At 41.1% G+C, this 20,315-nt stretch overlaps 1 protein-coding gene across 1 annotated transcript in view; it reads right to left on the bottom strand.

Moving 5' to 3' along the window:
- Nucleotides 1–20,315, bottom strand: part of ELMO3 (engulfment and cell motility 3) — a 1,057,243-nt gene that overhangs the window by 25,659 nt on the left and 1,011,269 nt on the right. Inside the window, exon 20 of the mRNA XM_044081425.1 lies at nucleotides 11,675–11,755. Coding sequence (XP_043937360.1) covers nucleotides 11,675–11,755 — 81 coding nt within the window. The remainder of the gene's footprint in view (nucleotides 1–11,674; nucleotides 11,756–20,315) is intronic.

Raw genomic sequence — 20,315 nt, 5'->3', positions numbered from 1 at the left:
TTGCTAGGAGCAGAGCTGTTTTCCAGGACAAGAATTTTATATCAGCTGTTGAAGCTGGCTCAAAAGGAGGCAGTGTGAGTTTTTCCAAGACATAATTGAGGTCCCATACCGGAATTGGTGCTCTCCTTGGAGGCCTGATGTTTTTGGCCCCTCTGAGGTACTGCCTTATTAAAGGATGAGAGAAGATAGGTGGTTCTGTATTGTAATGGGCTAAAATGGCAGAGGCATGAATCTTAATTGATGAAAAGGAAAGGCCTTTGTCCAGCATCTCAGTTAGGTATTGTAAAATCTGAGGGATATTTGGTACATACGTGTCAATGCCTTGTTCCTGGTTCCAAGCACAGAATCTCTTTCATTTTTCTGCATAAGATTTTCTGGTACTGGGCCTCCTGGCCTCCAAGATAACATCCATAACAGCTTTTGAAAGAGGAGTGTTCTGAATGGCTACATTATTCGCCATGCTGCCAGATTTAAGGTCCTGAGTTGGCTGTGCAGGATCTGATTGTTTTGTTGGGTCAGCAAGTGAGAAGTTTGAGGCAATATCCATACTGGACCTTGAGACAAGCTCTTTAGGACTGGGTACCAGTGTTGGTGTGGCCAGTCTGGTGCAATCAGTATCATTTTTGGCTTCTCTTGTCTGACCATTAGGAGTACCCTGGGAAGGAGAGGCAGTGGAGGAAAGGCATATACTGTTAGATTTTTCCAGTTGAAGGATAGGGCGTCCACTCTCCATGCTTGTTTGTGATAAATCCTTGTGCAAAATCTCTGTATTTGGTAGTTGTGAGGGGAGGCAAATAGATCTATGTCTGGGCATCCCCATTTCCTTGTTATCGTGATTAAAACTTGCAGATCCAGTTTCCACTCGTGGGGATCCATGAGGTTTCTGCTTAGTTCGTCTGCCAGAGTATTTGTTTTTCCTGGCAGGAATTGTGCTTGCAGGTGAACTTGATAAGTCAATACTGTGTCCCATAAGGTCATTGCTAGTAGGAATGTGTACCTCCCTGCTTGTTTATGTACCACATGACCGTAGTATTGTCTGTCTTTATCAGTAGCTGTCCTGGTTGAAATAGATCCTTGAAAGCTGTCAGGGCATTCTGAACAGCTAGCATCTCTTTTTGATTGATGTGAAGATGCATCTGGCTTGCAGGCCATGTGTCCTGAATACATTTTCCTGCCATATGGGCCCCCAGGCATAATCTGATGCATCCGTTGTCAATGTCTGTCTGGCTGTGGGTAAAGTGAATGGCAGACCCTTGTTGTGGTGACTGGCCTGTGCCCCCCATCGAAACTCCTGTTGCAGGCAGGGAATGATGGTAATTACTGTCTCCAGGCTGTGGCAATGCTGAGTCCAAACACTTTTTAGATACCATTGTAGTTTCCTCATATGCAGTCTGGCATATGGAATTAGTAGAATGCAGGATGCCATGAAACCCAAGGCCTGCAGGATTTTCCTTGCAGATAACTGGGTCTTTGTTGCCAACTTTTTGAAGTAAGAAGTCAGTTGCTTTTGTTTGTCTGGCGTGAGATAAGCCATCTGGGCAGTTGTATTTAAGCTTGCACCCAAGAATATTACCTCTTGAGAGGGTACTAGTTTTGATTTCTTTTCGTTTACTGTGTACCCTAAGCAAATTAGTAATCTTTTTACAAACGCCAGATGCTTTAGAAGAATGTCTTTGTTCTCTGCTTGAATAAGGCAGTCGTCCAAGTAGGGATATATTTGAATTCCTCTTTGTCTGCAAAATGCATTTTTTATTTAAGCAGTGACATTAAGTATTGCTGATATTTAAGCATATGAAACTGACAATTTAAAGCCCTAACAGCCAAGGTAGCAGAAGTGTAAACTTTTTTCGCCCATCTGTCCAGTGCCCTAGAATCCCTATCAGAGGGGACAAGGTTTTTTGCAGTGGAAGCTTTGATCCCTTTGGGACCCTGTGATATAGTTTCTGGGTCAGCAGCGGGGTTTTTATATAGGAATTTATGAGAATCCGGGACCCTGTAGTATCTGTCTGGCTTAGGAGGTGCAGGGGGTAAAGAGTCAGGGGACAGGCCAGACTCTGAAAATACATCATCTACAATGTCTAGAACAGGTGGAATAGCGAGGGGTCTGTGTTGAGGAAGTAGCAGAAAGTCTCTGAGCCTTTTCTTTGATTCAGAGTAATCTTGGCTTTCCCAGTGGAAATGCTCCCTCATGGTATGCAGGGTTTCCCCAAAAGAATAATCCTCAGGAGGTGAGGCTGAAGGAATGGATTCTTCAGCATCAGAATCCTCATAGGGAGGAGTAGAATAATCCTGTTCAGAAGAGGAATCAGAGGAAATAGAAACCTGATCAGAAGAATCACATTCTGTCTGTTGCCTAGGCCTCTTATCAGGAGGGGGATGGGAACACCTGATCAAAGTAATTAGGTCTTCGGACATTTTAAGCATCTGTTTTTTAGGCATGGAAGTTTGAGTGGGAGAATGCTGTACTTGTTTCTTTGTCTTTAGAGCTGCTTTAGTCTTTGTCTTTGAAGCTGAAGATGGTTTAACATATAACTGTGTAGGTCTGAAGACACCTTCAGAAGCCGATGACTGTTCAGCGCTCCGGACCCATCTGAGGGAATGATTTCCAAGTGTCCAATACCTTGAGTATCCAGAGGCCCAGTCGGCTCCACATGGGAGTTGGAAGTGGCCTGTGGCTCTGAGGTAACGGGCACCAGGGGCTGCGAAAGCGCCTCACTAAGAACCGGTGAACCAGCGACTGGCCTAACGGAGGGCTCGTCGTCGGTTTTGGACCTCAGATGCCTATCCTTTTCCTTGTCCTTGCGTTTTTTGTAAACTCCGGTCATCGGCTGTTCCAATGACATTATATAATTAAATCTTCGGCCAAAGTAATGAAATGCAAAATCGAACCAACGCTTAATAGTGCGTTGGTTAAATCTAGCACAAAACCGACAGCTAGCAACGTTGTGTATCTTACATTATATTTGCTGTATTATTAATGTTTTCATAATATTTTCTAAAGGCTAGTCAAATGTTTCCAGTATCAGTAACTGCATTCTTATTAACAGGCTCCTCAACATATTTTATATGATTTTGTTATAGACATAATTTTATTTCTTGAATTATAATGCATGATATAGGCAGGCTTACATTTATATAAAAGTAATCAAACTATATTAACAAGTTCACAATTTCAAATGTTAAACTGTTATACATCATATAATCAAAGCAACATTAGATAAATTGTTCAATTCCTGCCTTCTCTTAAACCTCTTTCCTCCTGCAAAACATTTGTTCTGCATGCATTCTTCCTACAGTTTCCATTTTTTCTATGTAATTTATTCTTACCCTTTTCTAAAAATCCCACTTCCTGTTCTTTTATCACTGTTACAATATTCACTACTTCAAGTATGGTTGGGTTAGATTTTGATTTCCATTTTCTAGTAACTTTTTTTTTGGCAGCCACCAGAATTAAACTTAACAAGATATTACTATGTCTAGGCAGTTCAGATCCTGTATCCCAACTCACAAATAAATGAATGAACAAATAAATAAATAAATAAATAAATAAATAAATAAAATAAATAATGTCCTTATAGTTAAACTTATTTGCTTGCCCAGTATTACTAACAGCATACTCTGTAGGGATTTTTTTTTTAAAGTTTGCCAACTCATTACAAGCAGTGAGCATATACTGCCAGGTACCTCTTTTTTCCTCATTACACCTCCAACATTTGCCATCCACCTCATGAAAAATTCTTTAGAGTCTGCTTGGGGTATAAAAGTATCTATACAAACACTTCTAGGCAAAAATTCTAAATCTTCTACATGTTGTTGCATATTTGGGAGCCATACATATGTCCTTCCATTGTATCTATGTGAATTGTGTATGTAATCTGTCTTCCCAATCTTTTCTGACTTCTTCTAATTGCTTCCTATAGTTATTGTGCAATATTTTTGTTCCCTACTAATTATCCCTTTTTTAAGAGCAGCCCCTCAAAATAAATGTTGTTACTTCTTAACCATATCTCTTTTTCTTTTATTTCTACCCTATTTTAAACTGCACTTTCATTTTACCCACTCACTAGCTATAACTTCTGGAGTACTTTTTATCTTCCCTGCTAACTCCTGGATAATTTACAACACCCACTACTTGAATTCCTCTCTTTTTAACAGGTAGGTGGGGAAACCGCAGTCTCATCTTTACTTCATTGCCTATAGGTTTATAGGTTCATATGTGTTTACTATGCTAATGACTGGAAAAATATATTTTGCAAATGTCAGATACGTTCAAAATTTTTGGAGAAGTTTCCAACATCTGTGCAGGTTTTATGGAGAGACACACTTAAATTAGCAGAACATTTCTTAATCTCTCAGGTCTCACATGTGACAAAAAGATCAGTTACCACTTCTGTGGTATCTGCTAGCTGCGAGTAGAAAGACAATTACTAGAACTTAGAACAAAAATATTGTTTGTCATTTAAAGTCTTATTATATTTAAACACTACTATGTATGAAAGAGAAATTAATACTATTCTAATATTAACAAAATAATCATTAATAAACTATAAATGCTGGCCAAAAATGTCATAATATTAAGTAACTACAGTAAGAATACTCCATGAATGTATGAAAATACAGGTTTAATTTGGGCTTCATCACCACTAAAAGAAATGTATTGATTGGAAAATAATTCAACATGTCTCATAAATAGAGTAAACATCACAGATACCCAGCCCATGTCAAAAAGACTTGCTCTCAGTACAAGAAACCACTAACACTGAGAGCAGACTGAGAGGTCTTTTTGAATCTGACTCCTGGCTTAAGCCTGTTTACAGACAGCCCTTACATCAAAGTAGGTCGCTTACAGTAAGAGCAAGTCTTTTGGAATCAGAGCAGCTTTACAGTGAGAACAATTCTTTTCAAATCTGGCCCACTGTTTATGTTTACCATTTTTCAATTTATTGTTCATTACTTTATGCTGAACTTGAGCACGTGTTAGGAATATGTCTTATTACAATAGTCAATATTTACATTTATTTGTTATTTGAATTAATATAATTTGATGATTCTGATGAGTGTTACTTTATCGGTAAAAATTAATAAAAAGAACAGTTAAATTGAAAAAAATAATCTGTAGGCTTGTTTGTAAAATGAGTTCTAATAATGTGTATCTATCTATATCTAATGTATATTGTGTATGTGTGCGTATATATGTGTGTGTAACTTTTCTTCTGTGCATCCCATCCAATTTGCAAGCATACGAGGAGATAAGTGTAAGAAACGCATTGTGTCTTCCCATGCACATACCCTGCTAAGAGCATCAGCTAATGACCTACTGTTTTTTATACATGCCTAATTATCACCCCCCAATCCCTTGTGAGCAGCTGTTAGGCAGTAAAAAATACTAACTTCCTCCTTGTGAGACAGAAGAAGTGATCGGTGGCTTCCTTACCCTACACCATTGCCTGTAATCAGCTCAACGATCAACAACAGGTAAAAACATAAAAAACAAGAACTCTCCCTTCATGAAAACAAACTGGCCTCAGAATTTGTGAAGTGCTAATTTCAAACTTAGTTAGGACATCTTATATAACACTCAGAAAAATACATAAAAGATTAATTATTACCCTGATAATCTAAGCTTTCCTGGATATTTATATGTATCTTATTAATTAATTTAATCTCCTTATTGGTTATTCTTTCCTTGTTTACCAAGTCAGTTATTTGTTGATAGGTTGGTACTAAGCTATCAGCCCTAGGGCCTATACAAGCCTAGCCATAACAATTCCCTGGTTATTTCTTCCCACAATATTTACTTCCCTGGACCCCTGTCTAGCAGGGTGACTGATGTGATGCCCGGGGTGAATTTCCTGTCTCCCATCCAATCGTCAAGGTTCCTTTTGAAGAGGGCCAAAGAGGTGCTCTGCTTGACATGTATTGGCAGTCTCCTCCAGAGCCTCTGGGTCAGGAACCTATGCCTCCAGCATGTTTTGTTTATTGTGATGATAAGGTTTAGATCCCTGGAGCATGTGGCTCTGAGGGATTGTGATTTCTTTAAGTGTAGCATGTCCAACAGCTCTGGGTTTGACATGGCCTTGTATGTTAAGCAGAGATCGCCTCTGAGTAGATGATATGTGACAGAGTATAGCTGGAGTTTTTTTAGATGGTCAGCATAGGGCATCTACTTTAGGCCTGTGACTCTTTTAGTGAGGTATTTATGCAGCCTTTCCAGTTGTTGCAGATGTCTTGAGAGGTACATACCAAATGGGGCGTTGTATTCTATAATGGGTCTAGTGATGGATGAGTACAGTGGGACAATGACCTCCTTTTTTTTTCTGGATGAAAAGCCCATAGTGATGAGGTGTGCCACATAGAAGGATTTCCTGACTGTTGTGATGGTGTGGTTATCAAAGGTGAGACCACTGTCCACCTGTGTCCCTGAGTCTCCTATCACACTTTTGGTGTTTAGTGTACTGCCACCTATGTGGTAATTCATGGGTATGTGTTTTTTCCCAAAGGGGATAACTATCAATTTCTTGACATTGAGCTTGAGCCCATGGCTCTGGCACCAAGAATCTGTTTCTGTAAAGCCCTTTTGTAGAATATCCACATCATTTGGGGATTCAATAATGGCTTCCAGTTTGCAGTCATCTGCCAACTTTGTTAGCCAGAGTCCCTTAGTGTTGGCCTGTACTTCAGACAAGTAGATGCCAAACAAGAGCGGCCCCAGGACTGAACCCTGAGGTACTCCACTTGTCACTTGTCTGGAGCTGGATTTGGAGTCGGCTACGTTTACACTGTGGGTTCTGTCAGTAAGCCAGTTAGCAACCCATCGAGTGACATAGGGATTAATGCCCAGCTTAGTAAGTTTATCTATGATTCCAGAGTGGGGGATGGTGTCGAAGGCCTTGGCAAGGGCCAGATAGGCTGTGTGGACTGCCTTACCCTCGTCCACAGCTCTGGAGACTGATTCGAAGAAGTCAATCAGGTTCAGGAGACAAGATCGGCCCTTCACTAACCCAAACTGGGTGGGGTCCAGTGTTTGAAGGTTGCCAATGTCTTTGTTTATAGGTTTCATGACAATACGTTCCTTGGCCTTGAAGATCAGGCTCAGCAGACTGATGGGGCGGTAGTTCCCAGGATCCAAGGTGTTTGCTCTTATGCAGCAGTTTGTCTTTACTAATGTAATGTGCTTTTCTACTTGTATTAAAACCATTCTGTTTACATTTCTACTTGCCCCCACACATGCACTGAACTAACATTAATATCCTACAATAAATCAGCATTCTCCTTGTGCTCTCTCTCAACATTGCCCTCATTACTCATGTTGTATTATCTCATTTGTATCATTAAACCCTTACCCCTTCACTTCTTGATCTACAAAGTTCTCCTTTTGATGCCTTGGTACTCCATATCTTACAACTTTCCTCCTTGTCTTATTCTGAACAATTCTTAATTAACCTTGGATTACTGACAGTGCTTCTGGAAGAAGAAGATCTACATGTGTAACCAGGCTGTCAAACTAACATTGAGGTCACCTATTATCTATTCTTGGTTCCTACCATGTAAACAATCTGTTGTTTGTTATTCGAACTGTAACTTCAGAAGCATCTGCAGTACGATTCTTAGACTTTTATTCTTCCTCTACTATGAAGACCTGGAAAGCAAGGAGTTATGAGTTGGATTGTTTTACATCTTCATTTGAAACAAGACTGTTGCTTTTGGAAATAACTACTTCTAAATACGTTACTCTCTTAAAATTTAGATATTTTGATTTGGTTGGTTTATAGATGATTATATCTATTGATTTGCAGCTCATATTCTGTTCTGATGTCTTCTAATATTCTTCTACCTGCAGTAGTTTAGATTTGCCGACTTGTGCGAGCTCTATGAAGTACACCAATGGAACCCTGCTTACAACTGAGATGACTTGGTGCACCAATGGAACCCTGCTTACAACTGAGATGACTTGGTGCACCAATGGAACCCTGCTTACAGCTGAGATGACCTGGTGCACCAGTGGAACCCTGTTTACAACTGAGATGACCTGGTGCACGAAATGAACCCTGCTTACAACTGAGATGACTTGGTGCACCAATGGAACCCTGCTTACAGCTGAGATGACCTGGTGCACCAGTGGAACCCTGTTTACAACTGAGATGACCTGGTGCACGAAATGAACCCTGCTTACAACTGAGATGACCTTGTGCACCAGTAGAACCCTGCTTACAGCTGAGATGACCTGGTGCACCAGTGGAACCCTGTTTACAACTGAGATGACCTGGTGCACGAAATGAACCCTGCTTACAACTGAGATGACCTGGTGCACCAATGGAACCCTGCTTACAGCTGAGATGACTTGGTGCACCAATGGAACCCTGCTTACAGCTGAGATGACCTGGTGCACCAGTGGAACCCTGTTTACAACTGAGATAACCTGGTGCACGAAATGAACCCTGCTTACAACTGAGATGACCTGGTGCACCAGTAGAACCCTGCTTGTAACTCGTGCACTAATTGAACTCGGTTTCCAACTGAGATGATCTGGTGACTAAGTGGAACCCTGTTTAAAACTGAGATGACCTGGTGCACCAAATGGACCCTGCTTACAACTGAATTGACCTAGTGCACTGACAAAACCTTGCTCACAACTGAGATGATCTGGTTCAATTATACCCCCATGTGCTAGAAATGAGGCTGAACCTACCTACTCCTTCCCATGGGGAGTAGCCGGGAGCATAAGCCATGGGAAACATTCTCCACCTCTGAATCCATAATGCACAAAAAAGATGAGATAAAAATTGCCTACAAGGTGGGTGGACTACTGTGGGGAGATTCCATTGATAGAAGCAGGTAACAAAGTCCTCACACCAAGCATGCGCACCCACTTAGACAATTTCAATCATATGTGGAAATGTTAGCACTTAAATAAAAATACATCTGATTGCTTAGTAGCACAGAGGAAAAAAACTGCAGCAAAAATAGTAAACTTTGCAGATTTAATTATCAAGTTATAATTATTTGAAAAAATTGAAATCATATTCATATTTAAGCAAATATTTTCTGCCTATTTTAGTAATTTCTGTTTCAACTTTTGACTTAGTTACATACTAAGAACCGTTTGATTTGCATGTTAGATCACTAGCTTACAAATAATTACAGCTGTTGGTTAGTAATTCTGAGTCTTATATTCTGCAGACTAGATTAGTGTAGAAAAACGTATACGTTGCAAGTATATACATTTAAATTCTGACTTATCACAGATAAAAATAGATTTTATGGCATGGTATGCTTATTAAGTTCTGTTCCTTTTACCTTTTTTCCTGGATCTACTTCTCCTTGTATCTGCCAACCACCAGCTCCTCCCCACCCGGCCTAGAAAGATGCCATAATGCAAGTGGCCGTTGGTGGTTTCTAAATTAACCTAAACCCTGTTATCCCTACAGCAACCTGGATGAATGGAGCCTCTCACAATCCTAGGACCAAGACCCATTAGTTCTTCTGCTCATGCACTTTTCTCCCAGCTACAGCACTTAACCTAGTCTCTTATGCTTCAAATGTACCAGGATGGGTGAGCTAATGTTGGTTTCTTCTCTCATTTTCCCCCAACCAGATCCTCCGGTGCCTAGGCAGCTAACTGAACCTGCATTATCTGTGTCACAATCTAGGTTTTACTTTAGACACTAAGAAGCTGGCAAAGAACTGCAATTTGGCTACAACAACCACATTGTGAAGTGCCACCTGCGGAAACAGAACTGATGGTGAAACAGCAGGAAAGAGATCTGGAATGGTTGGCTACAAATAGACAGAACCACAGCAACAGCAGACAAAATTCTGGTGTGCATATTTTGGCAAAAAGATTCCAGAAACGAAGGTGTAATGTTCCTTCTCAACCTGGCCCTATCAGGCCACACCCTGCACACTATGTGCAATGCAGGAGACCATAAAAGAAGGAACACAAGAGAATCAGAATCAGCCGAGAGGAAAGTGAACAAAAAGTATTTATGTATTATGAAGAATGTGACTAAAATGTAGATGAGTTGGAAGTATTCTCATCAGAAATCAGATGACACAGAATAGACATGGCATGGTTACACAACCCCATGTCATGGAGATGTGAAAGGGATACCCTAAGCAGAAAGAACGGAAGGGACAAGATGAACAAGCAATAGTTTGTATGGAGCAGCTACTGACAGAATATGCAGAAATACTCTTTCACAGAGGGAATTATTGACCCTTGGAATAACCGATCAGAATGGGTAGTGAAGGAGTCCATGCAATCATTCAACGGAGTATAGAAAAAGGTGAGGGGGGAGGGAGAGTTGGAGTTGATGTAAACTGTTAAATAAATATAAATGGCAGACTTGAAAAGCTAAATGATTCCTTGGAAATTTTCTCAGAGTCTCCAATGGCAATGGGCCTCATCTAGCTTTACAGCTCAGTCAGTAAAATAAATGAAAACAGTAATGCTTTTATTTATTTATTTATTTATTTTTTTTTCATGTAACATTGTTTGCTATAACCAGTGATCTGTTTCCATGTGTATCTTGAAAAATGTTTTGATTTGCTTCCAAGGTCTGATAGTGCTCTGTCTATAGACTTCACAGGTCCACTACAGGTGCTCATATGTAAGCAGCTTGTGGCACACCTCCTCCCTGCCACTTGCTCGAAAAAACAAGTGCTCTAACTTTCACTAAACCAGACTCTAATTTCTATATAACTCTGCCAACATTCGATCCGATATACTATGTAGACCTAATATAATTTAATCCCTTAACCTAAAACTCCTACCCAGTTCCCAACCTTGTCCCTTACCCTAAACCTCCAATCCCCCACCCTAACTTTAAAGTCCCCAATTACTCCCTAGAACTAAAACTCCAACTTCTCTTCTTCCCTAAACATAAATTCCCTGATCACTGCCTAACTGCAAAACTCCCTTCCTGCTCCCTAAACCTAGAGTTTCAACCCTTCCTCCTCCCTAAAAGTAAATTCCCCGATTGCTCCCTGATCCTAAAACTCTCTCCCACTCCCTAATCCTAAAATCCACTCTCTCTCCCTAATCTTAAAATTCTGTCCCCCCACACAACTGCATGCCCAAATTCATATATTTGAGTTCAAACACAAGCAGCAGCCTAGCCTTGCTGCAAGACACTCAAGACTCTGACCTTGAGACAGTGGTTTTTGAGTGCTTGGGACTCAAGTGTCTGTAGCGACTGCAGATTTCATTTACTGATTTCTGAAGTTAACAGCTGTCTCCTTGCCCAAGCCTCATATGTCTCCCAGATCTCATTTACCAAAAGCTGTACCTTCACTGATAGCATATTATTTTGATATTATTTTTACCACTTTACACCTGCTCGATCCAGTAGTGACCTTCTCAACCACTACATTTTGCTACAAGTCGCTGACATCTGCTTACCATGGAAAAGCATTTAAGATTCATTATTTTTGTCATTTTATTTTAAAATGGTCCTCACAGTCCTCATTGATATAGAGTAAATGTCAACCCCAATGAGTTAGTGTAAAACTGGTAAAGAGGCAAAACCAGCAGGTCTGGTATTAGGTCTTAAAACAGCATAATGAGATAAAGAAAACTGAGAACTACTTTAGAATCAGCAGGGCTGATTTTAGTTTTTTTTTATTAACTGTTTCAGGTGCTACATAACTCAGGTGTTACCACAGTGGTACTTACTTCATATCTGGTAGGTGCTACAAAGTTCAACTGATACTCCTCCACATCATATACTATAGTGAAGGCCAGGTCAAGAATTTCCTAAAAATGAAAAAGAAAACATTTTAAAGTCAAAACAGAATCATAGGTTGAAATCTCTAAACTCAGTTTCCTATTGCTGACTTTTTATTTCCTTGCTGCTGTCTCCAGTAAGTTTTACTGGACACAAATGTGACCAGTGAAAGGTACTAAGTCTTGGGTGGTTATACTGGATTTTGAAGTTTGAAAAGTGTTAAGGATCCAAAAAATGATAAAAAATACCAATTTAAGATTTTGCTGCATTAATGAAAGAGGTAGGACTCGACATGGGAGTGCAGATGCTTTCCAAAAAAGACAGCCTGCAGTATGGAACAAAACACCATTTATACTGAGAGATATTAAGTAAAAAAATTCAAAGTAGCATGCAGCTGACAGCAAATATGTTTAGGAATATTTTACATGCAATTCTATCAGCTGGAATAGTAAAAAAATGTAAGGCAGCCAACAGCTAAAGCTCCTGAAGTATCTTTCATAACCAAAAGTACAGTTGTGTACCTACCATAAATGTAGATGTTCGAGTGTATTCACTATTGCAGTCATTATTCTTGGGTTATCCTGCTGGCAGGCTACCCTCATTCAGCCAGAATTCCAAAGTCTAGGTCTGGCGTCGGTTGCTGTCGCCTCTTCCCTGATGTCAGTGCGCCAGGGGTATAAAAGATGCAGCCGACGACATTTTCTTCAGTTTCTCTTGCCCCAGATGTCAGGTGCCCCCAAAATGGTAGGCTGAAAAATATGCCAATAAGAAAGGCATGCACAAAAATAACATTTCCTTCATCTACAAGCAAATACACCAAAAAGGTTGTATAGGACAAAGAAGTGCAGAAAAGTCCCAGCAAAGAAAAGGGGGATTGTGGGTGGATAACCTGGACTGCAACAGTGAATACACTCGAACATCTACATTTATGGTAGGTACACAACTGTACTATGTTCATCATGTTTCACTGTTGCAGTCATTACTCTTGGGTAGAATCCCAAAGCTGAGGATGGGTGGCTGGGCTAAATAGGATTAGGAGAGGCTAAGAGGCCCTGCAGGACTGCAGTGGCGAAGCCTGCTCTGGACTTAGAGTAGAGAGGCAAGTGGTAGTGCTTTGTAAAGGTGTGCACTGAACTCCAAGTTGCAGCCTCTAAGATATCTTTGGTGGGTACTCCTCTGAGGAAGACTGCTGAAGTGGCTGCTGCTCTGCTGGAATGAGGCCTAATGCCCTTAGGCACTGATTTGCCATGTTGAAAATAGCAGAAACGGATGCAATGGCCTATCCATTTAGAAATAGTCTGTTTTGAGATAGCCTTTCCTTGTGATCCTGCAGCATATGACACTAAAAGTTGCTCAGTCTTTCTGAAAGCTTTAGTTCTGTCCAAGTAGAAGCCCAACTGCCTGTGTATGTCCAAAGAATGCAGAATTGTCTCACCCTTGTTCTGTGGATTTGGGTAAAAGGTAGGCAAGTGAATGGTTTGGTTGAGGGCCACACTGGACACCACCTTCGGCATAAATGTTGGGTTTGTCCTCAGTGAAACCCTGTCTGGATGAAAAATGATGAAAGGTTCCACAGCCATGAGTGCTTGTAACTCTGAGACTCGCCTTGCAGAGGTTATTGCTAGGAGCAGAGCTGTTTTCCAGGATAAGAATTTTATATTTGCTGTTGATGCTGGCTCAAAAGGAGGCAGTGTAAGTTTTTCCAAAACATAATTGAGGTCCTAGGCCGGAATTGGTGCTCTCCTTGGAGGCCTAATGTTTTTGGCCCCTCTGAGGTACTGCCTTATTAAAGGATGAGAAAAGATAGGTGATTCCGTATTGTAATGGGCTGAAATGGCTGAGGCATGAATCTTAATTGATGAGAAAGAAAGGCCTTTGTTCAGCATCTCAGATAGGTATTGTAAAATCTGAGGAATATTTGGTACAGACGTGTCAATGCCCTGTTCCTGGTTCCAAGCACAGAATCTCTTCCATTTCTCTGCATAAGATTTTCTGCTACTGGGCCTCCTGGCCTCCAAGATAACATCCATAACAGCTTTTGAAAGTGTAGTGTTCTGAATGGCTACATTATCCGCCATGCTGCCAGATTTAAGGTCCTGAGTTGGCTGTGCAGGATCTGATAGTTTTGTTGGGTCAGCAAGTGAGAAGTTTGAGGCAATATCCATGCTGGACCCTGAGACAAGCTCTTTAGGATTGGGTACCAGTGCTGGCATGGCCAGTCTGTGATCAGTATCATTTTTGGCTTCTCTTGTCTGACCTTTAGGAGTACTCTGGGAAGGAGAGGCAGTGGGGGAAAAGCATATACTGTTAGATTTTTCCAGCTGAATGATAGGGCGTCCAATTTCCATGCATGCTTGTGATAAATCCTTGTGCAAAATTTCTGCAATTGACAGTTGTGGGGGGAGGCAAATAGATCTATGTCTGGGAATCCCCATTTCCTTATTATCATGCTGAAGACTTGTGGATCGAGTTTCCATTTGTGGGGATCCATGAGGTTTCTGCTTAGTTTGCCTGCCAGAGTATTTGTTTTTCCTGGCAGGAATTGTGCTTGCAGGTGAACTTGAAAAGCCAATGCTGTGTCCCATAAGGTCGTTGCTAGTCTGCAGAGGGGGTAGGAATGTGTACCTCCCTGCTTGTTTATGTACCACATGACCGTAGTGTTGTCTGTCTTTATCAGTAACTGTCCTGGATGAAGCAGGTCCTTGAAGGCTGTCAGGGCATTTTGAACAGCTAGCATCTCTTTTTGATTGATGTGAAGATGCATCTGGTTTGCAGGCCATGTGCCCTGAATACATTTTCCTGATATATGGGCCCCCCAGGCATAATCTGATGCATCCGTTGTCAGTGTCTGTCTGGCTGTGGGTAAACTGAATGGCAGACCCTTGTTGTGGTGACAGGCTTCTGCCCACCATCGAAACTCCTGTTGTAGGCAGGGAATGAGTGCAATTACTGTCTCCAGGCTGTGGCAATGCTGAGCCCAAACACTTTTCAGATACCATTGTAGTTTCCTCATATGCAGTCTGGCATATGGAATTAGTAGAATGCAGGATGCCATGAAACCCAAGGCCTGCCGGATTTTCCTTACATATAAGTGGGTTTTTGTTGCCATTTTCTTGACGTAAGTAGTCAGTTGATTTTGCTTGTCTGGCACGAGATAAGTCATCTGGGCAGTTGTATTTAAGCTTGCACCCAGGAATATTATCTCTTGAGAGGGTACTAGTTTTGATTTATTTTCATTTACTGTGTACCCTAGGGCAATTAGTAATCTTTTTAGAAATGCCAGATGCTGTAGAAGAGTGTCTTTGTTCTCTGCTTGAATTAGGCAGTCGTCCAAGTAGGGATATATTTGAATTCCTTTTTGTCTGCAAAACACAATTACTGGTGCCAGGCATTTTGTGAAGACCCTGGGCACAGTAGATAAGCCAAAGGGCAGTGCAGAGAATTGGTAATGCATTGAGCCAGCTATGAATCTGAGGTATCTTCTGCAAGATTGTCTGATTGGGACATGCAGGTATGCCCCTTTTAGGTTCAAAGTTACGAGCCAAGCCCTCTTGTCCAGCATGGTTAGTAGCTGCTGTAGAGTCAACATCTTGAATTTTGGAACTTCCAGAAATGTATTTAGTGTAGTCAGGTCCAGTATTGGTCTTCAGGTTTTGTCCTTCCTGGGTACTAGGAAAGGTCTGGAGTAAAATCCTTGCCCCTGCTCTTGTTGAGGTACTTGCTGAATGGCCCTCATGTCCATGAGGGCTGTAATTTGCTTTTGTGCCTCTGCCCATTGGTTGTGTGGCAGGTCTGGCATGCCCTTTGACCTTGGTAGAGTGTGAAAATGGAACCTGTAGCCTTGGGACACTATGTTCAGGACCCATTGGTCTTGGGTAACTATTTGCCAATTTGATGAGAAAAGTGCTAGCTTTCCCCCTAAGGGGGCTGTCAAAAGAAAACTGCTTGGAACTGGTAGAGGAAAGTCATTGGGACTGTTTCCTGTAAGGTTGTGATTTATCTTCTCTGCTTTTGGAGGTAGGAGCACTCCATTGTTTAGGCCTGTATGAGCCTTGGGGCTGAGATCTGCCTCTGGGATGCCTGCATCTGCTTCTTTGTGGTCTGTCTGACACTGGAAAGGACCAATTTTTAGAAGGCCAGTTCCTGCTAAATCTGGGTGGATGCACCTGCAAGAAATCCTTGACTGTCTGCATGGATTTTGCTTTATCCTCCATTTTTTTTCAACACCTCTTCTGCTTTAGTAGCAAACAAAGTATCATGCTGTAATGGTGCATCCAATAATTTTGCTTTAACATGATCAGGCAGATTCTGTTCCTTTAACCAAGCATGCCTTCTAATAACAGAACCTGTAACAGCGGCCCTGCAAGAGGCCTCCAGTGAATCATAACCACATTGCAAAGTATGCTTTCCCACTTATTCAATTGCATGCAATAAATCCTGCAATTCCTTGTTCTGTGAACATTCAGTATTTGTCAACATTTTCTGTTTAAGCAATGACATTAAATATTGCTGATATTTAAGCATATGAAACTGACAATTTAAAGCCCTTACAGCCAGGGTAGCAGAAGTGTAGACTTTTTTCCCCCATCTGTCTAGAGCCCTAGAATCTGTATCAGAGGGGACAGGGTTTTTTGCAGTGGAAGCTTTAACCCCCTTGGGACCCTGAGATATAGTTTCTGGGTCAGCAGTGGGGTTTTTATATAGGAATTTATGAGAATCCGAGACCCTGTAGTATCTGTCTGGCTTAGCAGGTGCAGGGGCTAAAGAGTCAGGGGACAGGCTGGACTCTGAAAATACATCATCTACAATGTCTAGAACAGGTGGAATAACAAGGGGTCTGTGCTGAGAAAGTAGCTGAAAGTCTCTGAGCCTTTTCTTAGATTCAGAATAATCTTGGCTCTCTCAGTGGAAATGCTCCCTCATAGTATGCAGGGTTTCCCCAAAAGAATAATCCTCAGGAGGAGAGGCTGAAGAAATGGATTCTTCAACATCAGAATCCTCATAGGGAAGCATGGAGTAATCATGTTCAGAAGAGGAATCAGAGGAAATAGATACCTGATCAGAAGAATCATACTCTGTATCTTGCCCAGGCCTCTTATCAGGAGGGGGATGGGAGCCCCTGATCAAAGTAATTAGGTCTTCGGCCATTTTGAGCATCTGTTTTTTAGGCATGGAAGTCTGAGTAGGAGAATGCTGTACTTGATTCTTTATCTTTAAGGCTGCTTTAGTCTTTGTCTTTGAAGCTGAAGATGGCTTAATATATAGTTATGTAGATCTGAAGTCACCCTCAGAAGCCGATGCCTGCTCAGCGGCTCCGGACCCATCTGAGCAAATGATTTCCGAGTGTCCAATACCTTGAGTATCCAGAGGCCCAGTCGGCTCCACGTGGGAGTTGGTAGCGACCTGTGGCTCTAAGGTAGCGGGCGCCAGGGGCTGCGAAAGCACCTCACTGAGAACCGGCGAAACGGCGACTGGCCTAGTAGAGGCTTCGTCGTCGGTTTTGGACCTCGGATGCCTATCCTTGTCCTTGTCCTTGCGTTTTTTGTAAACTCCAGTTGTCAGCTGCTCCAATGGCATTATATAATTAAATCTTTGGCCAAAGTAATGAAATGCAAAATCGAATCGACGCTTGATAGTGCGTTGGTTAAATCTAGCACAAAACCGACAGCTAGCAACATTGTGATCAGGGCCTAGGCAAGGAATACAGTAAGAGTGAAAATCCTTATGAGGTATTTGCTTCCCACAAGAAATACAATTGTTAACTTTTTCTGACATCGCTCTGGAGCAAGAAAAAAAGTTTCCCCAACGGGGTACTTAGCTTTAATGAAGACTTCGGTTCTGAAATTTGGATTTGAAAATCTCAGGAGTCGGCCAACCGGCACTTGTGAACTGCTTTTGCTTTGGGCACCGTGAGGCAAGTAAGACTGAAGAAAATGGCGTTGGCTGCATCTTTTATACCCTTGGCACACTGACATCAGGGAAGGGGCGACAGCAACCGACGCCGGACCTAGACTTTGGAATTCTGGCCGACTGAGTAGCCTGCCAGCAGGATAACCCAAGAGTAATGGCTGCAACAATGAAACACGATGAACATCTAACTATTCTAGGACAGTAATATTACTGTCTGACCACCCTTTTCCCTTTCTGGTAGTAATATGTCAGACATGCTCCATAACATTAGACTGTGCAAATGGCATTTTAAACTTGGGAAAATTATCTGAAATATTTTAGAATTGGACTTCAACAAAGCAAAAATGCTGCAGGTTGTGCTCTAAAATGTTGCCCAAACTGATCAAAAAGTGGTCTAATAGCACTACAAACCAATAGTTTGATATGTACAATTGTAACAGGAATGTCACCTGTATTACAGAGTGCAAATACTGTCATATTCAGATGCGTTAAGACCAAATGGAAATAAACAGACGACATACAAAATATTGTGACCACAAATTGACAAATCTGAATGAGCTTCTCAACATGTACAACACCATGGGAATTATTTGGGCTTCTACAGCTGTCACCCAGGAAGTGGGTTCAAACCTGCCTGATGCCAGCATTCATGAAGACTATTCAGAAATGTATTCATATATGGACAGTTGGTCACTTCAAAACCACTTGTGGACATTTGTTTTTAAACAGAGAAAACACAAGGCTGTGCTTCCTGCTCGGCCATTAGCAAGGAATTTGGAACTACAGATCATAACAAGAAGTTCACTGAGATGAAGTGATATGATAAGCCAGAGGAACATGCAGATTTGCTTTCTAAGTGACTGTCTAAGACAACAAGCACTGTACTCAGACAGAAAAGAGCCAGCAGTACTAGTTGTAGATGAACACCAGTGTCTAGTGTCTCTGTTGCAAGCTGCTCAAGGTACACTTTGGCACAAAACCGATGGTCACTGGTGCTCCTATAATGATTGGGAGAAGCATTCATAGAAGAAGAAGCAGTCCATCTCCTAAAGTCTAAACACTCACTACATGAAAATACAAAATATCATAGCTAAGCGTGCAAATAAAAAAGGACAGTAATTAGAACTTGTGGAATGATCAGGGAATATAAAAAAACAAATGCTGAAACATAACGTGGCAAGAAAAGGGAGCTGAAAAATTCTGCATTTATTTTATATACATATATATATATATATATATATATATATATATATATATATATATATATATATATATATATACATACACACACACACACACACACACACACATAGATATTTTTATCTATACATATACATACATATATGCACACGCACGCAAGCACACACACACACACACACACACATATATATATATATATATATATATATATATATATATATATATATATATATAAAATAGATATAGATATGTAAGCAATCTGGTCTGGATACTTGCACACTATTTGTAGTCTGAGTGAAAATTGGTACACTGGCAACATGTAGTTCATGTTTCATCTTGTTATTCATATGTTCTACTGCCAAATGTTACTGTCAGAGGTGATTACAAATAAGGTACTACTTTTCCATTTGAGAAATGGTGCAGCTGCCACATCCACGAAATGTCTTTCTGGGTAATTTGTCTAAGAAAAGAGAACCTGTGGAAACAGAAATTTGATGTATTCCTGGCTGCAATATGTATACACTCGAATCCAGAAAGGTGCAGTGTAATACTTTTCTTCAGGATGCAGCCCTGAATTTTTGTAGTCTTTCTGAGTTTCTGATAGGAAGATAAGTAATACTCTTGCTGCAATATGACAGCCATTTCAGAGATACTGTGAGCTGGGGGGAAAAGCTGCTGTCTACTTTGCTATTTTTTGCCACAAACACAAGGTCCAACACAAAGCTGTGAAGCTTATCTTACTGATAAAAGACGGTGTTACAAAAATGACATGGGGCTTGATGATGGTTTTATTCTTACAGATGGGATATTATTGTGGGGATCATACCAAAGAGAAGAATGACAAGAAAATTAAATACTGAAATAGTGCAACCACCATGGGACCAGACAACATAACTGGTTGCTTCCAATGCAAAAACAAAGAAAACCTAATGAAATCTCTTCATTTGTGTTAACATAATGTCAGCATGTGGTAAACACCCTTAACTAATGGTTATAGGTTCATAGGTTCATAGGTGTTTACTAGGCTAATGACTACAATGTTCTTTTTAAGCCTAGCCATGCATCCCAAATCTCTGACAAGTTCTAAGCATGGGCTTGGGAGATGAACCATTTACAGGTCACCTGTGTCCATTACACACATAGGTGTCAAACCAAGGATGAATTTCTGGTTTCCCATCCAATTGTCCAAGTTGCACTTGAAGTGGTTTATGGAGGAACTCTGCTTCACATGGATGGGCAGCCTGTTCCATAGATGGGGTAGTCAATGGAATACATACCTATCTCTCCAGCAGGTCCTATTTATATCACAGGCAAGGTTTAAGTCTTTAGAACAGGTAATTCTGGTGCTGTTTGTTTTGTGGAAATGCAGACGGTCCGTCAGAGTGGGGTCTGACAATGCCCTGTACGCCAGGCATTGATGGCCCCTCAAAAGCATGTATGAGACAGAATACAGGGATAGGGCCTTGAGGCAGTCTGCAT

This window comes from Protopterus annectens, chromosome 8.part0 (genome assembly GCF_019279795.1).
Source record: "Protopterus annectens isolate FY-2018-M chromosome 8.part0, PAN1.0, whole genome shotgun sequence".
Taxonomy (NCBI): Eukaryota; Metazoa; Chordata; order Ceratodontiformes; family Protopteridae; genus Protopterus; species Protopterus annectens.
Note: the sequence above shows the minus strand (reverse complement) of the source record. Positions and strands in the feature narration are given on the sequence as shown.